Source organism: Puma concolor, chromosome A1 (assembly GCF_028749965.1).
Source record: "Puma concolor isolate L17-30 chromosome A1, mPumCon1.1.hap2, whole genome shotgun sequence".
In the NCBI taxonomy this organism is placed as follows: Eukaryota; Metazoa; Chordata; class Mammalia; order Carnivora; family Felidae; genus Puma; species Puma concolor.
Window position 1 is genome coordinate 130,652,214 of NC_141667.1, and position 24,417 is coordinate 130,676,630.

General features: G+C 53.9%; 1 protein-coding gene and 1 long non-coding RNA gene across 6 annotated transcripts in view; one reads left to right on the top strand and one right to left on the bottom strand.

The window, feature by feature from the left end:
* The window catches only part of FSTL4 (follistatin like 4), a 458,716-nt gene that overhangs the window by 324,192 nt on the left and 110,107 nt on the right, over positions 1 to 24,417 (top strand). For all 5 annotated transcript variants that reach the window (XM_086704139.1, XM_086704158.1, XM_025924720.2 and 2 more), the window contains 2 exons: positions 8,255 to 8,448; positions 12,280 to 12,403. In XM_086704139.1, the coding sequence (XP_086560265.1) occupies positions 8,255 to 8,448; positions 12,280 to 12,403 (318 nt within the window). The remainder of the gene's footprint in view (positions 1 to 8,254; positions 8,449 to 12,279; positions 12,404 to 24,417) is intronic.
* LOC147584470 (uncharacterized) lies at positions 17,071 to 18,559 on the bottom strand. Its single transcript, XR_015255474.1, has 2 exons — positions 18,409 to 18,559; positions 17,071 to 17,421 (listed from the first exon to the last, which is right to left on the bottom strand). It is a non-coding gene; the product is annotated as an uncharacterized LOC147584470 (long non-coding RNA).

The following is a 24,417-nucleotide window of genomic DNA, read 5'->3' on the forward strand; positions in this document are numbered from 1 at the left end:
CTTTGGAAGAAAAGCCAAATTTAGAGAAAGGGCTTTTCAGGAAGGGGGTACGTGGGAGCAAAGTCTGAAGGCCTGCTTCTGGAAGGTAGGGGAGTCGCCAGCAGCTGTAGCTTAGGTCATGGCGGAAGGATCTCCCCAGGGTGCTAGAGTGCGGGTGACCGTGACCCATGTGCTCAGCAGTCACAGCCAGGAGGGGGTCAGCACATGGCATGACTTAGAGCACACCTGTTCATGTTGGGGATTGTGAGGAGACTGTATCATGTGTGCTTCACAGTCTGCTAGACTTTCCAGAGCTTTGTGGCTTGGTCAAAGCAAAACTACATCGTGTTAGCAAAAAAGTGTCCTGAAGATAAACCCATTGATTTTGGCATTTATTGTTAATTGAGTTTTCTCAGAAACGGCAGCAGAAAGATTGTTAATGTTCATGAATTTACATCAAGTTAAACATCTGTTCCTCTTAAGCTAAACTCCAGTAAAGTTATGGCAGCTCATAAATTAGATCTGGGAGTAAAATGCTTCCTGCTCTTTGCACAGCTTAGTGGTTTCCAAATAGTCCTCAGAATGACACATTGCAACTGAGGCCCGTGTCACACAACCACGTTCAGCCGTGATGTCGGTGCCAGACGATTAAGCCAAGTTTTTGCTTTGGTGGTAAAGATTGCAGCTTTATCGGGCGGCAGTGACATTACTTATCAGGCGGGATGGGGACAGTGTGAGAACTAGGGCTGCTAATATTTGCATTGGGGGTGGGGGAAGAGTCTGCCCATGAGCAGACCCAACAGCGGCCAAGAGCTTGTGGGCACATCCAATCTCTCCCTTGGGCCCCTCAGGGGGTTCCTGGGTGAGGGTGTCAGGATCTGAGCCTAGGGTCTGGGGCACCCTGCCAGGTCGAGGAAGGGCTGGAGTCCATTGGGTGTGGCTCAAGCGCATGAATGACTGCCACGCAGTTTCTAAAGGGATGGTCTAGGTGTGGTTTTGGAAGGGAGTCGTCACAGCCCACACGCTGGCATCTCTGAGCACGACCCACCAGGCCCCTCCACAGTGCTTCCTTCCCATCTCCCTGTCCCTTAACCCACACCCGTCCCCAAAGGGATTGCTCCTGCCAGCGGCAGAGCAGTGGCCTTCATGTCGAGTAATCTGTATCCTGCAATCCCCTGTCCAGTAAGCTTGGGCTTTGTTGGGGACTCCCAGAGTACAGGGCTGCCACTGTGCGGGATGGCCATCAGGGATTGGGGTCTTCATGGTGGCCTTGGGATTGCCCCCACCTACCACTACCCGCCAAGCCACCAGGGTCCCCAGTGTCAGCTTTGTGCTCATTTGCTGACCAGAACCCTAGTGTGGAATTGGATCCTTCCCAAAGTCTGCTGTGGCTGAATTCACCCCCAGGCCTCCCCACCTGAGCTGCTGCTCCAAAGCATGGGTCCCCCCGCCCTGCTGGCCTCTTCACAGGGCTGTCCAGGCCCGTCCTGACCAGCAGTGGCAGAACAAGAGGGCAGACACTCACATTTTCCTCCTCTCTGGAGGCAGTATCTAGGGAGCTGTGTGTGCCCACCAGAGGGGACTCAGAGGAGCCACGTCTATGCAACCTAGTGTCCAGAGGGGCAACAATCCCTCTGTGGCTCACCACCTGACCACCCATCCCAAGGCTGGCCATGCCAGACTCCATTCTGTGGGGCCACCATTGCAGGTTTGGGGGGGACCCCAGTGGATGAGATAGGGTCCACGCCCCCCAGTGACCCCACGTGCCATACGCTGGAGCTGCCCATGCCACACCCACATCACACACGCGGTCCTTCCACAGGAGCTGGTGTGAGTCAGGACACACCTCCCAGCCCCCTCCAGAGTTCCAGACCTTGGTCACTGTGGCTCAAAGTAGCTGAGATTGTCCCCTCCTTTGGGCAGGGCTACAGCCTTCATCTGAGCCTATCTGCCGCCCCCTCCACCTACGATTCCACAGCTGTCCAGTGAGCAGACATTCAGCCAGTGCCTTCTACATGCCGGACCTGCACCAAGGCCCGCCCCTGGCCTTGGGGGGCCTTTGGTCCCACAGGGCCACCTGGCAGTCAGCAGGGAGCGAATAGGAGCAGAGTGAGGCTGGCAAAGTGTAGCAGTAGGGAAAGGGGACCAGCCCGTGGCGCACCTCTATACCCAGAGCAGCGTGTTGGGGAGACAGACCAAATGACTCGGTGAAGAGAGGGCTGAGGGTGAGGGAGAAGGAGAGGCAGCCCAGGATGGCCCCTCACCACCCGCCCTTCCCTGTGCCTGGTATCTCCAGCCCACCCCTCGCCCACCTGCAGGTGCCTCCTGTATCCGGAACCTGGGCTTCCTGCAGGGGTCTTGACCATGCACGGCCTCACACTCCATTAGAATCTGAGCTCCCCGCTGCCCGGATGGCATCTCCGCCCTGCCCTCCTATACAAACCCCCCTCCCTTGCTTCTCGGGGGCCGCCAGTCCTACCCACATCTGGAACGTGAAGCCTCACCTGCCTCAGAGTGAAGATGGATCCTTTGAGGCCCAGTCCGGCAGGGGCACGTGTGGCTAATGGAATATTCACAATGTCTCCCTTGTTTCCCTTTGTTTTGCACTAGAAACTGTTCCTTTGATGGACATTTAATTCCAGAGGCTGCTACCTGCTTCCTATCTCTCTTTGCTCAAAAAATTAAATGCGGATGTGCCCGTGCTCCTGCTATAATAATGTCCCTCGGCGTGGAGGGAGCGCGGCTGGGATGGGAGAACATTAGAATCTTCACAGAGGGACAATTATTGAGGGAACTAGATTAATGAGGTGTCATAACAACTTAGCTAGATCTGTGGCTGACCTTTCTCATGGAGAATGGGCTTGATAAATGTAGTTCATTACCAAGTTCTGACATGAAAATAGGATCACACTCCGGGCTCCTCAGCAGGCTGATCAATATTTTATCTGCCAAAGCAGCAGGAGGAGCCCCGTACACATGCACTGGCAGGAAGCCCGAGACCGGTGCCCAGGTGGCCACTGCGCACAGAGCACCCAGGCTGGCAGGAAGGTAGCTGGGTCCTTCCAACGGCCTGTCAGGATGTTCGTCTGTGTCAGGCCAACCAGGACACGAGCCTCCCTCCCTGAGAGGCCCCAGAGTGGGAGGGTCTGTGGGCAGTGGAAAGGGAGGGAGGTTTATCTACACATACCAAGTTCATGGCCACCTGTGCTAGGCACTGGGCTTTGGCGAAGGGGATGATGACAAACGAGCCGCGGCCCGGCCCGCTTGGGGCACCAGCCCTACTTCATCCAGAGAAGCCCTCAGGCCTGGCTGACTCCTTGGGACTTTGCAACTCTCAGGGCCACAGAAGCTAGTGAGGGATTGTCATTGCCCCCATTCTAAGGTAGGAAGTGGAGGCTGGAAGGGCAAGGGAATGAATGCCTTTCCTGGGGTCTCACAGCTCATCAAGGCAGAACCAGATGGTCTCCTGACTCCCTGTCCAGTGCTCCGTCCAGTCTTGTGGTGATTATCATTAACAGGGGTTGGTATCAGGTAGACACAGCAGCCTGTGATGAAGTCATGGGCAGGGTTGTTACAGAGTGGTCCCGTCACCCCTGGCTTCTCTATGAGACAGTCTACCCTGGAGCCACAAGACTCGGTACTCAGCCATATTCCCTAAGTAACTCATTCCCCACGCATTTCGCACTGTAGTGTTGCCTGTGTAAGTGTCCAGTCCGGTCCCACCTGCCTGGAACTTGCCATCCCATGGAGGGGATATGGCAGATGCTTAACACCCCATCCAGATTCCCTCATTCAACCCCACAGGTTGTGTGAAGCTTTGGTGGACCATTGCCCACAACGCTGGCTGATAGCCTCCAACCTCAGGGACCCGCATCGTCAGCCTGAGGGCACTTTCAGGCCTCAGGAGTGTGCTCAGTCCTCATTTGGGAAGTCCAGAAGTGCCAGACAGGGCAGTAGTTAATGCCCCCAAAAGCAACCCTCAGCCAACAAGGGACAGAAGTTGGTGGAAGAGTGTCCCGCACCCTCCGACCTAAGCAGAGCGACTCTGAGGCCTGCTGGACGTAGTCTCTCCAAGGTTCCGTGGGACTGCGCCCCGGTTGCCCACAGTGGCCACCCCCCCTTTATTGGCTTTCCCCCACCCCAGGCTCACCTCCCTCTTCCTTCCCCTCAGTTCTTGGGGCCATCTCCAAACATACCCCTCACCCTAGATCCTTGTCTCAGGGGTTGTGCAAGCATCCCACTCTCCAGAGTTCTCGGTGGAAATCCCACCAGCCGTGGATCTGTTAGTGAGGAAGCTTCACTTTACTTGGGGCTGAGTCACACAGGCCCTGATTCGAGGCTCCCAGGAAGGGCTGACCATTGCCATTCTCACCATCATCATGGCCAGCACCCATAGGGACCCAGAGAGGGGGGTTGTGGTCCCCAGGCCTCAGCCACGCCCCCTCCACAGACCTTCTCTCCAAAGGGCCGAGCTTCCAGAGGGCCAAAGATAAAGCCTGGGCAGGTGATCCCTCTCTCCCCCTGGGACCCGGGCCCACTCCAAATAGGGGCAGGGATGCTAGTTTAGACTCAGTGATGTCTCTGCAGGGCCCTGAATGAAGAGTAAGCCACATGGAGATTTGGGTTAAGAGCATTCCAGATGGAGGGGGCGGTGAATGCCGAGCCCCGGGCAGGAGCACACTGTAGGGTCCAGTCTCTCCCTCCACACCCCCACTGCTTCATGTCCCCTGCGTGGGTTTGCTGGGCGGGGTCAGGGGTGACCCAGCTGAAGCGAAGAAGAACCCAACCCTTGAGTACTGGCCCTCTCTTGTCCAAACTGAGTAAGAGGAAGAGGAAAGTCAGAAAACAGAGGCTGTGTGGGCCAGGCCCTCGGGGTCCCTGTGAGGCAGAGCTGGGCCAGCCCAGGGCTCAGCATCTCCTTTGCAGAGGGCCCTGCTTGACCTCCTGCCAATCCTTGGGAGGGAGATTTGGAGGATGTCTTTCCTTTCTTTATATTCATCTGCACTTTCCAGACATTCTTTGATGGACACATATTTCTTTTCTAATAAGATAATTGTTCAAAACCGGCAGCAGGGTGGGGAGCCTTTAGCTAAAGGCCAGGTCTGGCAGATCCATAAATGCCCGGGGCTCCCCCTGTGAGCCACTCCTGTCTGCTCGCATGGTGACACCAGGGGCGGGAAGAAAAACAAATACAACTGGGACTTGGTAAGCTGTCACTCCTGCCAACCTTGCTAGCCTCTGCATTCTGGAAAGCAAGGCCTGCCTAGGGTGGGAGGAGCTTGCCAGGGGGCTGTCCTTGCTGGAGATAGAGGGTCAGAGGGCATCCTGGTGAGAGGGCTTGGACTTCAACTAAAATGACCATCTCCATGGGTGCAAAAATGGCACCATTGGGCATCTTCCCTCTGGTTCTCATAACTCCTCAAAGTTCTAGGGACACTAGAGGAGCTCGGGAACATTGGGCCAATGGTTTCGTTATCCGAGGCTAAGACTCATGTCAAGGGCAACTGCTTCTGGGGTAAAGGAGGATAAGATTCTCTCCCAGCAGCACACCACTTCATCTTGAGAGCCTGGTCCCCCACAGCCCAGGCACAGTGAGGGCTCTCAGTAAGGACAGAAGGACAAAGGAGTGCCTGACATCCTGCCTCAGCCCACGCTTCCCTCCCTCCTTGCTGCTCACTCGGACCCACACCAGCTTCCTCCGGATACTTGCCCCTGCCCTGTGTTCCCTGCTGCCCGGCATGGTCTTCCTTTCTGTCCTTCCTCCTCCAGGGCTCATCCTGCAGATCCCTCCCCAAGGGAGGCTGCCTTCACCCTAGCCCCGTGAGCTCTCCATCTGGGGGCACCTCTGACACCCAGGACTGGAAGCCCCGTTGTGTCCCAGCATGCCAGCGGCATCTGGCACAGACTTTGCAAATAAATGCCAACAAAGGGTGGGAGGGGCATGGCCTGTGTGGGCCCTGGCAGGGGGCAAGCCCGGGGGCTCCGGGAGTGGACCCTTCCCCACCCCTTATGCCAGGTTCATTTCTAGACACGTAGCTACCGTCCTGAGCAGGAGGTGTGTGCGGGGCAGTGCCAAGGTGGAAAAGCCAGAAGCCTCCGAACTCGCAGTGAACTGTACGGCCGGAGGAGGAGGAGCAGGGCCTAGAGACCCTGCTGTGGACCACCTGACGGGCCCCACCTCAGTGGTTTCCCTGGCCTGCTGGGGGCCACGAGGCTGCCTAGGGCAGCGGGTGGCTCTCAGGAGATCTGTGCCCCACCGAGGTCTGTGAGGAAGGTTGGAGGGACCCGGAAGGATGAGATGCCCCTGCCCATCCTGCTCAGCCTGGCCCATCCCTCAGGTGGCCCTGCTGTGCACGGTCCCTACAGACCGTCCGCACAGCAGCCTCCTTCCCATCCACGCTGCTCGTGTCCCGTGTTCTGATTTCTCCATTCAACCCTGCTAGGGGTTTGGGGGGAAAAGATTGGGCCCAAACTCTTCTTCTCTGTGCCCAAAACCGACTTTTATCCGGGCCCAGGAAGAAGAACCCAGCAGGCTACCACATCTTCCCCCGGGCAGGAGTGATTCTGTAGTGGGACAAGGCCACTGATTTCAACACCGTGCACTTCTGTGGACTTGAGAATCTGGTTTGCCAGCTGGGAGCCCTGAAAGCTCCCAGGAATGGATATTCCTCTCAGACCAGAGAGAGATACTAGCCAGGTTAGGGGGTTGGGAGAGCCTTTCTCGTCAGAGCATGGAGACTCCCAGAGAGCAAATAAATTTGATTATATTGAACACAGCAATTGATTTTTTTCTAAATAAACATGCAGGAGAAAATGGTAACAGGCATCTGTTTCTGACGAGAATCAATTGACCCCAAATTAGAAGAAAATCTAGAAACGCAAACAAGCACGAGAAAAAGTGGTTGGGGCCATCGAAGCTTGTCTAGTGAGGGAGGGAGGGAGATGGACAGACAGACAGACGGACTTCCCTGTGAGCCTTTCCCCACCAAGTAGCTTCCTTGTTTGTTGCTCTTCAGCAAATGTGGTTTTGGTCATGAGGAAGGGACAGTAGCTATCATTTTGTGAGCCCTTATTCGGTGCCAAGCCAGTGCTGAGCCCTTCATGTGCGTATCTTATTTAATCTTCATAGCATCCCCATGTGGAAGGCACTGTTCTCCCCACCTCACAGATGAAATCACAAGGCACATGTTTAGGCAGCAGCAAACCCAGGACTCACGCTCAGTGGACTCCGGAACCAGTGCTCTCCAGCACTGCTTGATATTGACTCTCCAACCCTGAGCTGTTACCTGGTGCCCTCAACTGGCCTTGGACTTGAGGGGAAGAGCCCCAGGCCCAACAGTCCCTTCCGAGCAGCACGCATTGGCCTGGCCTTCGATGGGGTAGACAGTGAGGAGCCCACGCCCACACCCACTCCCCGGGACTTAGCAAAGCCAAGTGCCATAATGCTCCCTCCCCGGGGAGGTGGGGAAGTGGGAGCGCGAGGAGCCATCCTGCTCCGCGAACAGCCCCACCGCCTCAGCTATGGGCTGAGCCCTGCGTGGTGTTCACCCTAGTGGGCCCGTCCCCAACAAGATAAACTACATCCTGTCACAGTGCATCACAGGCCTCATTTGCCAGAACACCGAGTGGTTCTGATGCCATTCAGCAAGCATGCCTGAGATACAAGACCTAAGAGTCATGGGCCGTGTGCTTCGGTTATAATTTCTTAAAGCTCCCTTTTGTTTCTTGGTCATAGATTGTGTACACATGTTTGTTCTGAAGTAATCCAGCTCTGGGAATGTACCTAATTAACTTAAGCAGGGGCTTATTAGTCCTGTTAACTAAAATTCCCTAATCTATGAGGCCAAGTATTCAAAAGCAGCCTTTAAGGTAGGATTAAGGCAAAGACGAGCTATTACAGAATAGAGCTGGGGCCAGTTTTCCTAAATCCGCTGTGGGGCTGCCGCTGTGAATTGCCCTAGCCCAGCTTCCCCGTTGTATCTGGCACGGTTGCTCCGTGTCTGGCATATAATAGGTGTTCAATAAATATTTGTGGGATGAGCAGACTGGCTTTTTCTAGCATGGGTATCCTGCAAAGCATATATTCAGTGCTTCACTGAACCCGTATATCGATGAGATGGATTGGCAGGCCGATGGACAGACAGGCCCCATGTACTCCAGGTGCAGCCTGCACTGCCCTTGCTAAATGCCCAAGACCCCCAGTGAGTGGGAGGGACAAGATTCTCTCGAGACCAACGGAGGAGCCTGGCTGCAGTAACCTCATGCTGTCTTCCAGATGACCCATGCACCATGGCCGACTATGCCCGCCTGAAGAATGTCCTTCTGGTGCTCCAGGCCCGCCGGCGGCCACTCCCAGATGGGGACACCCGACCAGACCCTGCCTCTCAGAAGCGCCTCCTGGTGGAATCTCTATTTGCGGACTTGGATGCAGATGGTGATGGCCACCTCAGCAGCTCGGAACTGGCTCAGGTAGGTACAGCGTATGCTGAAAAACCGAATTACAGAAGAGTCCGGTTTCCTATGCAGTGTGCAGATAAAGAGAACTGGGGAGGTCCATGTGAGCACAGTCGTTCATAACTGCCTCTGTAACGGGACACTTCGGAGGCCTCTCTCCTGCAACAGCAGCCTTTCCCCTGGGAGTCGGAGAGCTTGCGTTCAGTGCCTCTGAGAATCTCTCAGTGTTTTCCCACCCACCACCTTCAGCCAATATTTACAAACAAGCTTCGAAATGCTCTCAGCTAGCTGGCAAAATACATACTTCCGAGGGGCTAGCCTCGAATGTTTTCATCAGGAAGTAAGTCTTCTCTTCTTGGAATCCTCTACTTTGCTTAGCGGGAACGTTGAAAGGAAGTAGGTCTCGCTTCCACCAAGCAGCTTGGGGGCTCTTTTTTTTTTAAACAGGAGAAAAGTGGCTTTTATTTTTTAGTTTGTTAATTTGTTTTGAGAGAGAGAGAGAATGGGAGAGGGGCAGAGGGAAAGGAAGAGAGAGAATCCCAAACGGGCTGCACACTGTCAGTGCAAAGCCTGGCACGGGGCTCGATGCCAAGAGCTGTGAGATCATGACCTGAGGCGAAATCAAGAGTCAGATGCTTAACCGACTGAGCCACCCGGGCGCCCCCAGGACCTCGCCATTCTGTAGGGCCCGACCTGCTTTGCTTTGCAGGAAGCCCTGCCTCCCTCTGCAAGCACAGCACACATGTCCCTTTCTCCAGCTCCGAGGTGGTGCCCGGGCAGTTATTGTCTGCAGCAGAAAGTGAAGGAGTAACCCAGAGCACCAGCCCCTGCCAGCTGCCGAGAGGGCCTCTAGGATGCTGGTGGCAGGCAGGCAGTTCAGGTAGGCCAGAAGGGTCTGCGTTCCTACTCCCGCTCTGCTGGTCTCCCTCGAAGGGCCTGGAGCCTCACCGGGCAGGTGCAGAGATATGCAAGGAGGGTGAGGTCAGCCTCTCCGTGTAGGCTGGTGGGGTGGGGGCAGCTGTTCCTCAGAGCCCATAGAGTGCCCACCCGGAGGACAGACAATATAGATGAGTCCCCACCTTCGATGCCACTTTAAAGACATCCTTCACACGGCACAATGACCTTATCAAAGCTGCGGCCAGGTCACTAGGAAAGACTGGGCTGCAGACTGCCCTGGCACTCTGTGTGCATCCACTGTGTGCATGGCACTAAGCAAGGCCCTTTACTAATGACATAAGAAACATAAGAGAGTCCCTTTCTGTGCAGTGTAGTAGCTAGGAACTCAGACATTCTGGTCAAGCTTCCTGAGTTCAAGCCTTGCCTCCCATATCTACTAGCTAGTGGTTCTTAGGAGAAAACCTCACCTCTCTGGGCTTCTGTTTCTTGTCCATGACCATCACAGCGTCAGCAGGTGGATGAAAGGAGCTAAGGCGTGTGAAGTGTTTGACATGGTGCCTAGCACATGGTATCCTCTCGGTAGGTGATAGGTGCTCAACATCCATGCCATCATCACTGCCTTTGTTATTATCATTTCCCCCTTCAACCTTTTGGCCATCCTCTAAGCTGGGAGGTACTCCTGTTATCCCCACTCTATAGATATTTTTAGATGAGGAAACCAAGGTTCCAAGAAATCAAGTAACTTGCCTGAGTTGTGGTCACTGTCAAGAACATGATGAACTCAGGCAAAACCCAGGTAGGCTGGGGCAGCTGGGTGGCCCGGTCAGTGAAGCATCTGACTTCAGCTCGGGTCATCATCTCACGGTTCGTGAGTTCAAGTCCCTCATCAGGTGAGATTCTCTCTCTCTCTCTCTCTCTCTCTCTCTCTCTCTCTCTCTCTCCCTCTTCCCTTCACTCACTTGTGCCCTCTCTCTCAAAAAAAACAAAAACAAAAACAAAAACAAACCCAGGTGGGCTGATGCATATGCACCTGCTCTCCTCACAGCATGAGGGTCTCCCTGGGGGAGAATGGCTCCCACAAGAAGGCTCCACTTTGTTCTCCTAAGGTCTGTGAGGCCAGCAGGTGCCCACAAAATCCAAGTACAGAGCAGTCACCTGGAGGCTTTGCCACGCAGGGTCCCCCTCTCAAGGCCCTCTACTCCAGCCAGTCCAGAGGCGGCTTGCAGAGAGTACATTGGGAAGCACAGATTGTAAGGCACGTGCAAAACCCTGCTATGCTCACTCTCCTGGGCAACACGTGCCAGTCCATCCGTATGTAGCCTGCCTCCCAGGAGGCTTGCGGCCCACGGCCTCCCAGGCACACACCATCCCAGCCCTGCCAACCATCATGTGACCATCTCCGGGAGTACTCGGCTCCCAGCTATGGCTAAGACCCCAAGGAGCAGGGCCAGCCACCCACAGATGACCCGAGCCACTCTGAGAAAAGCCCAGGTCCTGTCAGTTACAGTTACCTTGCAAGAACAACCATCTGGCAGTTCCCTGCACTACTGGCCATCCAGGGAGCACTGAGAACAGGTGGATTTGGCTTGTTTTAGACAGAAGCGCCTGTGAGCTCTCGCCGCCCCAGCCCCATGTGGCTCCCAGGTGGCTGAGAAGTAAACAGAACCTTCCTAGGCATGTTGCTCTAACCTGGCAGGCACATGCCCCGAGGCACCTGAAGCCGTTAACAAGTATGGTAATCGGATTATGATTTCCTCTTTAAAACTTAATGTATTTAAAGTCCATTTCATAAAACTGCCAAGCAGAGCCCAGCTAAAGTGGGCCCTTCCTTGACACTGAATCAAAGGTGTCAGGGAAAAACTTGTCAGTCCTATGAAAAGTTAATCAATTTCCAATGTAGAAATAGACAAGGGGAAATTTCCATCTTTCGAAGATTGATTTCCGGCGTTCTGGTTGATCTCCCTTTTATTGAACACTTACTTGCTAGGTGAAGGGTCATTTTTTTTTAATGTTATCACATTAAATTACCTTTAACGTAGCAGGCCAAGCTAAAACTGTTAAATAAAGAAAAGATGTCTCTGTCCCCCTCTCCCCACAAAATAAAATGAAATCATTTCCTTTCTTCTGAGATTTCATTCTCAGCATTTTCCTTACAAGACTTTAGTCCCGGAAAACCCAGCCTCTGGCTCCAGCTGAGTGAGGGTGCCTGGAATTTCCACCCTTAGTCACCTTTTGGCACCTGGCTGGTCATGCTGGCGAGGCCATGGCCAGAGAAAAGTTCATAAAGACCCATCCATAGCACCATGCCAGAATCCCAAAGGCAGACGTTTATGCCCCTGGCAGAACGAGGCAGGCAGAGCCATGGAGCTCAGGCCAAGTCAGTAGAATGGCAGCTGCCCCTTTCTGGGGGGACGGGTGCTGTGACTACCAGGTGCTGCCCTGAGATCCGTGAGGGCTTTTGGAGTGTGGGGGTCAGGCAGGCATGCACTGATGGAGAAGTGACCTTCCAGCTCTACGAAACTAGGAGCCTGAGAGACCTCGGCTGCGCTCAGCCACTGTTTCTTTGCTGAGTTAATCTGATCAGGCCCCTTCTCCTCCCTGTTTCCCCATCTGTAGCATGAAGGGGTAGACCAGGACCTGCAAAGATCATTCCCAACTGAGACCGTCTGGGATCTGTCCACCTGAACCCTCATCCCGACTCTGACCCGACCATTGTGTGACCCTGGGAAAGTCCCTGCCCTCCCTGAGCCTCAGTTTTCTCATCTATAGAATGAGAGGGTGAGGCAAGGCAAAACCAAAGAGCTTTGGGTGCTCCCCATGGCCCACTGAGCTGTCACTGGAGTCTTCACACCTCCCTTGGGCGGTGACCACAGCCTCTCTTGGCTCCAGCCATGCCCACAGCCCTGAACTCACTCCCTGCTCTGGCCTCATCCCTTTCCTCACCCACAGCACGTGCTGAAGGAGCAGGACCTGGAGGAGGGCTTCCTGGGATGCTCACCGGGCGACCTCCTCCGATTTGATGACTACAACAACGATGGCTCCCTGACCCTCCACGAGCTCTACACAGCTTTCCGTAAGTCAGCCCCAGTGAGGGGTGTGTGCGCGAATGGGCTTGTTTCCACAGGCGGGCTTGCGCCTCCCGCTTGCGGGGCTCTGGAGTCTGTCGTCGGTTGTCTCCATCACTGGTTTCTTTCATACATGAAATCAGTTGAATTTGTTTTGCAACAAGCCTGAGCTTTAAGAAAAGGGTAAAGGAGCGTGGGTGGGAAGAGGGAATGCACGCTCTGTTACTTTTGGGTAAAGGCCCTTCTTGGTGTCACTGGAGGAACCCAGGACTGTGATTTAAGTGTGGCTGGGAGGGCACTGCCAGATACCCGAGGGAGTCTATGACTCCAGGAGGCAGATTCTGCAGGAGCGTTCTGGAGGCTTGGCCGGGCAGGAGGAATGAGCTCCGGTAGAGAGCTCACAGAATTCAGCAGGGAGGAGAGGGGAGGGCAGTGCTGACCCCAAACTTGAGACAAGAGGGAACATTCTTGGCCTCAAAGAGATGAAACCCCTTTATGTTTCTTAAACATTCAGCCCCTGCTTAAAGCAGGTGATATGTGCATCCTGTGTGAGACACCCTTGGACATGACCTACAAGCTCACTGCTCCTACCAGCATGCCCTAGAATTTGGGGAATAGGTGTGAGACCCCCCCACCCACCCACCGCCAAGGTGCATTGAGTACTCTCAAGCACAGATCCTCACATCCTCTCCCCAGCCTCAACCTCTACCTGGAGTTCGGCTTCTCAGAAAAATATTCCTGCTTCGTGTTGGCATTTCGTGCTGTTAATGCAAACATTCACAAGGCCTGAGAAGCAGTCATGATTCACTGGCAGGAAGGGCTCTTGTGGCAGATAGAGGAGGTACTCATATGACATGAGGAGAGAAACAAGTGGGACTCTTCCCTGTGGAAAATCCATGAACTTGACACGGGGGCAGGGAGGGCGGGAAGGGTGCCTTTCCGGTTCACAACATCCCTGTTGCCGAAGCTCAAAATCCAACCCCCAATTACAGGGCTCTGCCTGATGTACTGTGATAGGTACCCATCGTCCTTCTCCCTGCCCACTACTGAAACTCCTATCGATGTACAGTAGTTCATAATAAGGTGTGAATGACTGGTAGGCTTAACCTGCTGTGGAAGGTGTTTGTCTTGTAGAGAAATTTATGCCTTGAAATAAATCTCTACATTTTAGGGGCACCTGGGTGGCTCAGTCGGTTGAGCGTCCGGCTTCGGCTCAGGTCATGATCTCATGGTTTGTGAGTTCGAGCCCCATGTCGGGCTCTGTGATGACAGCTCAGAGCCTGGATAGAGCCTGTTTCGGATTCTGTGTCTCCCTCTCTCTCTCTGCTCCTCCCCTGCTTGTGTTCTGTCTGTCTCTCTCTCAAAAATAAATAAACATTAAAAAATACTTTTTTAATAAATAAATCTCTACATTTTAGAATGTGTGGCAATATCAGCAACTCCCTAGACCTAGCTCATGAGAGCCAATGACTAGATTTTCAGCAATTTTGCAGGGAAACACTTGATAGCTTTAAATCAGCCATGGTGGGAGTATCTACACCACAGAAATTCATACCACACAAATGCTACAAAAGGGGGGGGGCACTTTCTTCCTCTGGAGAGCCAACTGTTAAGCACTGACCTACACGTCACTGGACAAGACCCTCCCTCCTGAGTGTCTCCTCCTACAATATTCTCTCCACCTTCCCCACATAGGGACCCCCTGGTGATTCTAATCTCATAGAACATGAACAAGAAAAGAGCAGATGTCAAGGCAGATGACAGGGAGAGCATCCCTGCATGTCAGGAGAGGAGCAACCAGTGTCCTGGGCACAGCTCTGAGACATTCCCAGCAATGCTTTCTGTGCTCAGGCCTCTCTGCAAAAGATGGGAGGAAGGAAGAGGTCAATGCATACAGCCAGGTACCCAGACTTGACTTCAAGGACTTGGAGGATGCACCAGGCATCACTACTGAGATGTCCCACGATGACATCATTAACCAGAGAATGGCACCACTTAGAACAATCCTGGTACCTGGTACCGCAGAAGCCTCTGCTCCGTGAGTTCTGTTTCTGAGAATCAGTCGGGGCCAAGGAGAAAACTGGCTTTACTCTTGAGGAAATGTAAGCATGCTGGTTGCTTATGATGAAAAAGGCCTCCCTGGCCTCCCTAATGAAGGTCATTATAAACATGAGCTACCTGTGGAAATGGAGGGATGTCATTACTTCACCTCCAGCCATACATCTCATGCAGAGCAATGTGGGATGTGTTTCCTTCATTCCTGGATTATTATTTGAAAAGCTTTATAATCATCATTTTTAAAGCAAATTAGAATCTGCTGTTGCCTTGGACTTGTTTTGAACCAGGCAGCCAAACCATTCATCACAGCCCAGCCCCAAAAATAGATATGCAATAAAATGTAAACTCACAGCCATTAAGGAAGCCACAAAATGAGTTAACCCAGCCATAAAGGCCTGACACGCGGCCACTCGGAGCATGAGGCATCAATGGTTTTTCAAAGTCATAGGGACTCTATATGAAATTCCCATAGCTGTGGGAATGAATTTATGGTTCAGTGAATGTTAAATAGGTAATTGAAATGAGACATATAGGTACAACTTATTACCCAGAAATCAATGAACATTAAAGAAACCTCACTAAAACTAAGAAAGTAATATCTCAAACACTTCAGCAACAACATTTTGGATTTAATTTAAAAACTGGAGCCAATGGGCTGGCATGGGTTGAGACTTTGACATTATATTTTTCTTTTTTTGCCAGTGTCCTTGGGCACCAGGCAGGACGGGGTCTGTGGGGTACCTCCTGGCAAGACTTGGTCACTCTGTTAAAGGATGGGTCTGGAGGACCTCTGCCTGAGAAGGGGGTTGTATTAAGTTTTTGGTGTTGTGTTGGGCAGTGGGTTGGTGGAGGGGGGTGGGGTCTCCTAAATTGTGTCTTCTCATGCAGCTGGCTTAGCTGAGGCTGGGCCGGTATGTGCCATTGTCTGCAGCTGGCTGGGGGCATTGCCAAGAACCCCAAGGCTGGCGGCTGCCGTGCTCCGCTGAGCTGGTTCATGCTGGGGCTGCACCCTCTTCCTGTCTCTGTGGAACAGGTGACCTCTCCCAGGGAGGAGGGCAGAGGCCAGGTACCTCAGCCATGGGAGTCAGTCCTGTGCCTGACTGTCAGATGGAGCTAAATCTCCTACTCATCCGTCTCTGTACACTGGCGGGCATAAAATATAAGGGTGGCCTCCCTCTCTTTCTCCATCTATCACCTGAACATTCTCTTTGAGTGGCTTTTGGCTTTCCATATCATGGCCTGATCTCAGAACTAAGGGCACAGTGTTCTCTTGCCACGTGCCCTCCACCCTCCCCAGCACCACCACCCCCTCCCTCTCCCCGGCCACACCAGCCACAGAGCCACCGCTCCTCTCCTTGAGGCAGAGGCCCAGGCCCCAGGGTCCTTGGTGAGCAAGATGTCCATGCATCACAATAAATTAATCTCAAAGTTGCTCGTTTAAAAAGCTTTCCAATAATACATGTTTCTGCACTTTTCTGAACGTTTAGATTGGGATCATGGGGAAAACATATTGTTTAAATGGGGATTTTTCTCTCGCTTTCAATACTTTACAAGCTTCTTGTGCTTTTTGGAAAGATACTTGTCCTTTTCATTGATCCTGTGAGGGCGACGTGTCGGCTGGGAATGAAGGGTTTGAGCCGCGAGCCGGGCAGGATGCAGGGCTTCACATGCTAATGTTCTGGGGCACACATGCACCGTGTCACGGAGGAGAACTGCAGGGAGAGGCCTGTGTGGGAGCAGGACACCCTCCCTGCACTCCAGGCAAGCAAGACGGAACACAGTGGTTTCATCAGATTACCACACTACCTCTGTATCCAGGGCAACTCTGTGAAACAGAGGAGATGGTCACCTGGCGAATTTACCACTGCGTTTCTGCTGTCACTGCTACAAAATGGAAGGAAGGTGCAGCTTTACCTTCCATGCCCTCATCCTCTGGAAAAAGGGATGCCCGGCACAGGCCAGACACCGTGTCAGACACGCTACGTCAGGCAGCCCTCAAGCCAGCCCGTGCTGGGTGCTAAAGCTAAACACCCAAATCCATCTGGCTCCTTATCTGTGTAAGGGGAGTGCAGGCTCGCTTCACAGGGTGAGAATGCCGCTTTACCCTCCTCTGTTTGGTCCCTGAGTTTTCAATAGTACCAACATTTCAGAGAGCAAAACTTTACCTCTTTCATTCTTGGCTTTGGAGAGCAAGAGATACCTGTGCACGGGCCTCAGTGCCAGTGGAGGCCAAGACCGCTGTTGACATGACACCCTTAACCCCAAAGGGAGAAACTGGTTGCCTCACAGAGGACTTGCAAATCACGTGTCCAAAAATTCGGATTTCGCTGCCCTTGGTCCCTCCTGCACTCAAGGGTATAAAATAGCTAACCTGGCTCGGCCAAAGGAGGAATTGAAAATCGGGAGACAAGAGGGGCTGAGAGGTGTCCCTCCCAAGGACAGAGGTGAGGGTGCTTTCTCCTCCCCTCAGGCATAGAGAGACGGCCTCCATGTGAGCTTGCTATGTGCCCCTGAAGCCAAAGCCAGTGTGCCATCTGAATGATTTTGCTTGTTAACAACACTGGAGTTAATAGTGGATTCTTAACATCGAGTCCTATAAAATGACACCTCACATTAATCATGTGTCAGCACTGTGTATTATGACCCAGTTTTACAGATGAAGAGACAAAAACTCAGCGAACTTATGTGGCTAACCCATAGTCACACAGCAGAACCATGACTGAACGCAAATGTCTAGTTCCAGAAACTCCTCGTGCATTTCCACACACTTTACGACTCATCAGCATTCTCCAGTAACGAGAGTCTCACTGTCCCCACAGCGTGTTTCCCTAAATTTCACGTCTCAGCTCACTGCTCTCCTCCTCTAGGAAGTCTTCCTCAGTTTCTCTTCCTTCCACAGAGCCCCACACATCTTCCTGTGTGTGCCCACATCCCTGAGTTCACCTCTCCACAGTAACAAGGCTGTGGCCTGATGGTTCAGTGTCAAAGCTGGTTCAAATCCTCCTTCCGCCTCTTCCTAGCTACATGACCTTGAACAATCCTTTACCAGAACTAAACCTGAGCTTCACATTGCTCGTCTGCAAAATGGCTTCATGACTACCACAGACGTGTACTCAGCACTAGTAAATGCTAAGTGCTGAGTAATCATGAACCAAGTAGGTCAGGGACAGACGTGAAGATTTTTGCGTGTTTTCCCCGCAGCCCCCACTGCTCCCAGCCCCATCACCCTGTGCCGTTGTCATTATTATCCTGCCCCAAATTAGTGTATAGGCTCCAGGATGCCAGAGGCTGTTTTGCTCCCCATGCCTATCATGGGGTCTGGCACCCAGGAAACCCTTGGCCCATGTTTGTTTAGTGAGGGGATGAAGCGGACCTCTCTGCTTGCCAGAGGTCCAAACACAATGTAACTGTCACTAAAGGTCCCAGAGGGTCTTTGCACGTCTCCAGGGGAGCAGAGGAAGCACCTTGTTGGAGCCCCACAGCCAGGACCCCCACTGGGGAAGCACCAGCCAGGTTGGACCCAGCCAGCAAGGGCACCCCTGTGGCTTCCCTAGCAGCCCCAGACATCTCTGATCACCTGCATGAGTGACCGGGGTGGGAGGTGAGCCCTGATGCCCACATGGGCCTAATGCTTCCTTAATGAAGACGAAAGCTGCTTGTCCCATAAAGCTCTCATCCTGCTCCTGGGGCCACTAATTGGCCATTCAGCCCTCCTCAGGATAAGTGTTCTGTTAGGCTGTTAGGCTACCTGCCCGCTGCTTAATTACCTCTACCTCTGACAACTGTGTGTGGAGATAAGGGCTCCCGCTCAGGGCTGCCATGGCAGGAGCCTGCAGCCCACACCCCCACCCCCACCCCCCTCACACCCTGGCTGTGAGAGGACCAGGCACAGGCCCTCTGACTCCTGCCATTCCCACCAGGAGAGTGGCTCTCGTCTCTGTGCGAATCCATGTACCTTGGGACTTAATTCATCAGCATACAACATGGGGTTGTACTTCCTCTGAGTGTAGCTCCTGGAACCTGAAGGACCCGCCAGCTCAGCCCCGGCTGGGCCCCCGGGGCCACCTCCCTCCCTCCTGAGGCCACATCACAATGGCAAAGGCGACACCCACACAGCATGCCCTCCTGAAAACTGGAGACCCTGGCCTCTCGAGGAACCGCCCCCGCCTCCCCGAAGCTGGGCCCTGGCAGAATAGGAGGGCAGGCCTCTTGAGCAAAACCCCTGAGCACAGACACCCAAGCTCCCTGACTCAGGTCAATGCCAGAAATATCAAAGGAAGCAATACTATGACTGGATCACTGTGGGAAGACAGGGCAAGTGTGCCCTGAAGCTGGTGTAGGCTGGGCTCCAGGAAAGGAGGGACAGCACCTGGGCCGGGGGTGCAGGCCTACTCTCTCCACTCAGGCACAGTTGGAGGGCAGTGTCCATATAAGGAGCAGGCCAGCTGACTGGAACATTTCAGGGGCACCAGGCCAGGGCAGGAAGACCACACATGAGGACAGGTTCAGAAGCAGAGACCAGAAGGGGAAGGAGGAAGAAAGCATCAGGTCGGGAAACATGCACAGAGCCTGCTCTCTGGCAGGCAACATAGCTGTGAGCAGGCCTTGCCTGCAGGGAGCTTGCAGGCTGGCACACGGCAAATAAAGCAGGAGCCGGGACAGGAGAGAGGCCACCTGGCCTGGATCTGTGCAAGCCTCTCGAGCCGGCTCCCGGCCTGTGAAGCACCTGCAGGTGTGCTGGCCCAGCAAGTCCCCAGGGAGGGTCCTGAGTATCAGCTAGAGCCATGCACTCAGCCCTGGAAAACCCCTGTGGCCACTAGAGCCTTCTAGTTTCCACTAACGATGGTCAGGACAGAAAAGCAAGCAGGGCTGCTGTGTAAGGAGCTGCCCCAGTGCCTGAGCTCTGTCCTCCCAGGTGCCTCTTCTCAGGGGGCACATAAGCAGCCCTCCCTCTGCCCCAGCTGTGCCCAAAAGCCATCGGCAGCTGCTGGGCTGGGGGCGATGCTCAGTGAGCACCTCCTCCCTGGGGAGCAGGGCTGGTGGAATGGGGACCCCCGTACATCTATCAGGGCTCTGGGGTGGGGCCATCTCGCCCTCATCATGCCACGGAAGAGTCGGCTCTGAATCAGAACTGCTGTTTGCTGGCCAATTTCTGCCTCTTGGGAGTTTGGAACCCAGACACCTCTTGCTCAGGTTTGCTCCTACCAGTTGCATTGTCGGCCTGCAGTTTCCCGCATTGTCTGGAGCTGAGTCTTCAAGCACTTTCCATTTTTAAAGATCTCAGCTGGAAGCTGTCAATGGCCTCAGTGCAGAGCAATTGAATAGTAGAAAATGAACTAATTACAGGTTGTTATTGAAAATCTATTATATACAAATTGCAAAGAAAACTCATTAAAACATGATACTTTGGTGCTTTAAAAAAAAAAAAAAAAACCCTCCTCAGAGGAAGATGCAGGGGCAAGATGGCTGGATACATGTTCCTCATGTCCCAGAGTAACAATTCCCAGCAGGTCTGCAGATCAGGCTCTGGCCTCCTGTCACACAGCCCAGCCTGACATTAGGCACTACAGAGAAACCTGAAATTTTGCATGGTACAGAGAGTTCTCTGAATGTTAGTAAATACTCAGAAATGGCTGCAGAGGAAACAAAGAATTTCATTACAAAGATATAAAATGAGAACAATTTTAATGTCAGCTTCTTACCAGGATAGCACCCTATCGTCCTCATAAATGTCACTGTTTCTACAAAGCATTTGCGAGGACTTCAAAGGACTTCAACATGCAATTAAGCACTCAAGGTCACATTACCGATTTCTAAGCTTGCTCCATGGCACTGGAGTGTGGAGAAGCCTAGGGATGTGTGTGAATGGCTGAGCCGCCCAGAGCCTGGATCTCAAAGATGGCTCCTTGGATGCCGAGGCCTCTTCCCAGGCTCCAGGCAAGGGCCCAGATAGCAAGCTGAGGCCAATGCAGGGGTGCATCCCAGCCTGCTGCCTCCTGGGCCTGCCATCCGCGCTGGAGTCTCAGTGTGGGGGTGGCCCGGGTGGCAGGTGTAAGCTCTCTTAACACTCAGGGACCCTTAGTGCTCTGAGGTGTGGAGAAGGCTCACCCCGTGTGTTTCTGAAAAAAGGGCTCTCCCCGAGGCTGTACACTTGGAGCACAAATCCCTTGGCCTCTGCCTCTGGCTTCCCTGCTCTCTAGCCGCCTGTTTTCAGGCTCTGTGATGATGCTCCTCAAAACCCTTTATCACCACCACTATGCAGGCCCAGCTCATGAGCCATGCTGGGGAGTGGAGGGGCGCGTGAGGGCTCTGCTCACACGTGCATAGTGACTGAGTGCATCAGCAGCATGTGGCCCACACTCGGGCGTGGGATTACTCACAAGCCCCAGCACCAGGGTGGCTCCTGGCAGGACGTAGCTGGAGAGTTAGGCCCTGGTGACAGGCAGGACCTGGAGAGACAGAGAGAGGTGTCTTCTTCCGGGAGAGGAAAAAGGGGCAGGAGAGGCCCAAGCTGCTGCTGACTGCCAGAAGCAGGCCTTCAAGTGGCAACCGAGGGGCTAGTTGGAGACCTCAGACCACAGCCAGTGACCCACCTTGGGTCTCTTCTGCGTCAGCAACACCCGCTGGCTTGTTGGTCCCTACCTTATGGTGACTGTTACTCATCAACCCTCCAGCCCCAGAGGCTGACCGCACCTCGTCCTGGCCCAGGGCCCAGCCCCTCCCAGGTTCTCCCTCTGGGCAGGAAAGATGGTAGACGGTTGAAATATGGGCAGACGCCAAAAGACCAAAAGCTCCCGAGCAAAGATCGCAGCAGGAGGGTCAGGACAGCCGCAAACCCAGGAGGCAGAAGAGAGGGAAGGAGAGGAAGGGCTGCGTCTGAGAGAAGGTGAAGTTGTTGCCTGAGGCATTTTGTTGCAGCTGGAGAACAAGGCAGGAGCAAGAGAGAGAGGAGCCTGGAGCTTTCCAGAAGGTGGATGTTCAGCCTGGTATATAGTAGGTGCTTGATAAACATTCACGGAAAGAATTAAAGACCATGATGTATTTATTTGTTTGTTTGTTTGTTTTACTGGTAATAAAGAGAAAAGGTTCAGAGTGGTTGTGCAGTTCCCAGACAGGTGGTAGAGGCCATCCTATCCCCCACACCTGGTTAGCTGCCCATGACTCCACAGTGGTGGTGGGTTGGCAGAGAAAAGAGATATGCAGTGTGATCTGCAGCCCCTCCCTCAGGCTGGAAGGCCCCCACTCGTGCTCCCTTCCACTCACTGCTGTCCTGATGGGACTTGTCTCTCCCCAAAAGCTAGCCTTCCCCCTGACCGTGCCAAGCCACCCTCAGGTCCCCTTATAACTCTGGCATCTGACAAACCCTCACCAAATGCCTCCCAGAGGTTCCCAGGCTAGACACTGTAAGGGGTCCCAGGACCAAAGGGGGGACTGGGATTTAAATGCTCTTTGCAGTAAATCAGGAACAGGGGAGGTGTTGTCCACTGAAGAAGGAGGACACGTTCCGATTCTGGGTAGAAGGCAAGTCTGCTGACAGCCATCTGCTCAGAGCCCCGAGTTCCTGTTCTGGCTCTCACAGGGTTTGGTAGGGTGCTGGGGGCTGCAGACTTGGGCCTCTGCTTAGGAAGGCTGCTGTCATCCTTGGCCCGGTGGGATCCAGGTTGGTACTGGGACGAGCAAACATGCATAACTAGTTGGTTAAACTTGGGCTGGACTCAGCAGGGGCACGGGAAGGAAAATCAGTTTCGTTCTCATCTGTGCAGACTCTCCCGTGAATCCCGAAGCTTCTGTTGCCTGTGGGGCTGAGGCGGGGGATGAGCTAGGACCACCCCCACATGTGGCTGCCACACAAAGAGGCCTTACTGTCACCCTTTAGAACACGGGGCTACTTGGTCACGGTTTCCCACACCCAGCTTTGGCCGGGATTCTAGCCATCTGGCACCGTCCCTTTCCTCGTCCAGCTCCACACTTGTGATCTGCCCAGGGAAGGTGGGAAGGAGACTGGTGTGTGAGCTGCCCCAGGCAGCCCGCAAGCTGGGCCCTTGGAGAGCCATTCTTCTCCAGATGGCATGGGCGTTTTGTCTTCAGACAGGTGCTCCAGGCGCAACAACTGTTTGTACACTTGTCGGGATTGCAAATCGCATCCGGGTGGGACGGAAATGGGGCCCAAAGGACTCCGCCCCCTCCATGGGTAGCAGGAGGGGTAGTGCGGGCTGGCAGGTGGCTCCTCTGAGTAGCTACTCTGGGTTCTCTTGTCTTCCCAAAAGCTCTCAAGCCCTCCAGACAGGGCCATTCCTGAGCTGAGTGCTGGCCACATGCCAGACATTGCACCAAGCACCTGGCAGGTCTCCCTCCTCATCCCCTGAGTCCTAAAGGTAAGGAAACTGAGGCTGAGGGAGACTGAGGCCTGCCAATTCCAGGGTGCTGGCTACACACCCTGCTGTAACCGGGACCCTTTGGAGTCTCCATTTCTTCCCCTAGAGACCCAGTTCCGGAGAGACCACAGTCATCTGTGACTGAGGGGGAGGGCAGAGTGCGGGATCACTGAGGCAAAACCCTCTCTGAAAGCCTTCACCTTGTGCTATTACAGAGGCCAAAGTCTCTGCACCTGCATGCCCAGTGTGGGTCCCCACATCCAAGCCTGTGTGCCGCAGGTGTTTCAGACACATTGACCCAGATCCCTTAGGACCAGTGAGCTTTAGCTCTGCAGGGAAACAGGACCCCCAGGAGCCTCCCTGTCACACAGAACAGGCATCCCCATGCTCCCTGAATGATCAGGTCCCCCATGGAGGGATGTTTTCCTCTTAAACACAAAGCCCACCAAACACCCATCCCTTCTCAGCTCTCACAGATAAATGCACTCCCAGAGACTCCTCTTTTTAGCCCCATCCAGCCCTAGTGTTGGTCCCAACTTCAAAAGTCCGCCTCTGTGCAACAGTGCTTAGAAATGCGCTGACACTTGACAGCAGGTTCAAAGTCAGGGAGGGGACGGCTTGGAAACAGGAGTCACACGGTGCCTTTTGTGTGTGTTCAGACCGCCCCTCGCTCAGGGAAACCGGCTGACAGGCCACGGAAGGCTGACAGCCAAGGAGCCGCTGGCAGGAAGCTCCAGGCTGAGTACTCTCCGGCCAGTGGCACATCGGTCCACCTGGAGGGGGTGCCATCACTCAGCACACGGGGCATGGGGGGAACTGAACGGGTCCATGGAGGCCACCCATGGCCAGCTCAGATGTGACAAATGAGAGTGGGTCGAGAGCTGGACCCAGAGGAACCAGAGATCAAACAAGGGCATCAGGAAAGTTCCCAAGCTAACCCCTGACACCTGGAGATGCTGAGTGGACAAGTAGACCCAGTGACACTCCAGAGTCTCCATGGAGATGGTGGTTGTCTTGTCTCCTGCGCCATGTCCCCACCTGGAGAGAATGGGGTGCATGTGACATGTGGGCTGAATCGGGCATCCTGCCGTGTTGTGACCATGTCTGAAGCTGTCCTCCCAGGGGCCCTGGATGATGGAGGGCATGGGGCATATACAGAATCCTCATCCTGCAGAATAGTGCACAGTTGATGGCTAGCACTTCCTGATGGAGCTCAGCTGAAGGAGGCAGAAAATGGGAATATTCCCCAGCATCGGTGGGGGGGGGGGGGTGGTTGCAAGGAAGATGGGGGTTTGGAAAGAGAGCAGCAGCAGAAACACCTAAAAGGAACCTTGGAGGCAACCAGTATGCCCTAACCTATGCAAAGATCTGCCCTGTAGATGTTCTGACTGCACCCTACATGGCTCAGAGTTCTGTTCACGTTTCCTGGGACCTCAACTTCCCAGCCCCACCGTCACCGAGCACCTCCCTCCCCTGGCTGCCAGTCAAGGATGTGCACACACCTTCCCCGCCAGGAGAGGCAGGGCGGGGGCCAGGGAGACCATCCAGGTGCTGGTGGCATAGTCTTCAAGGCAGCGGCAGTTTCTGCT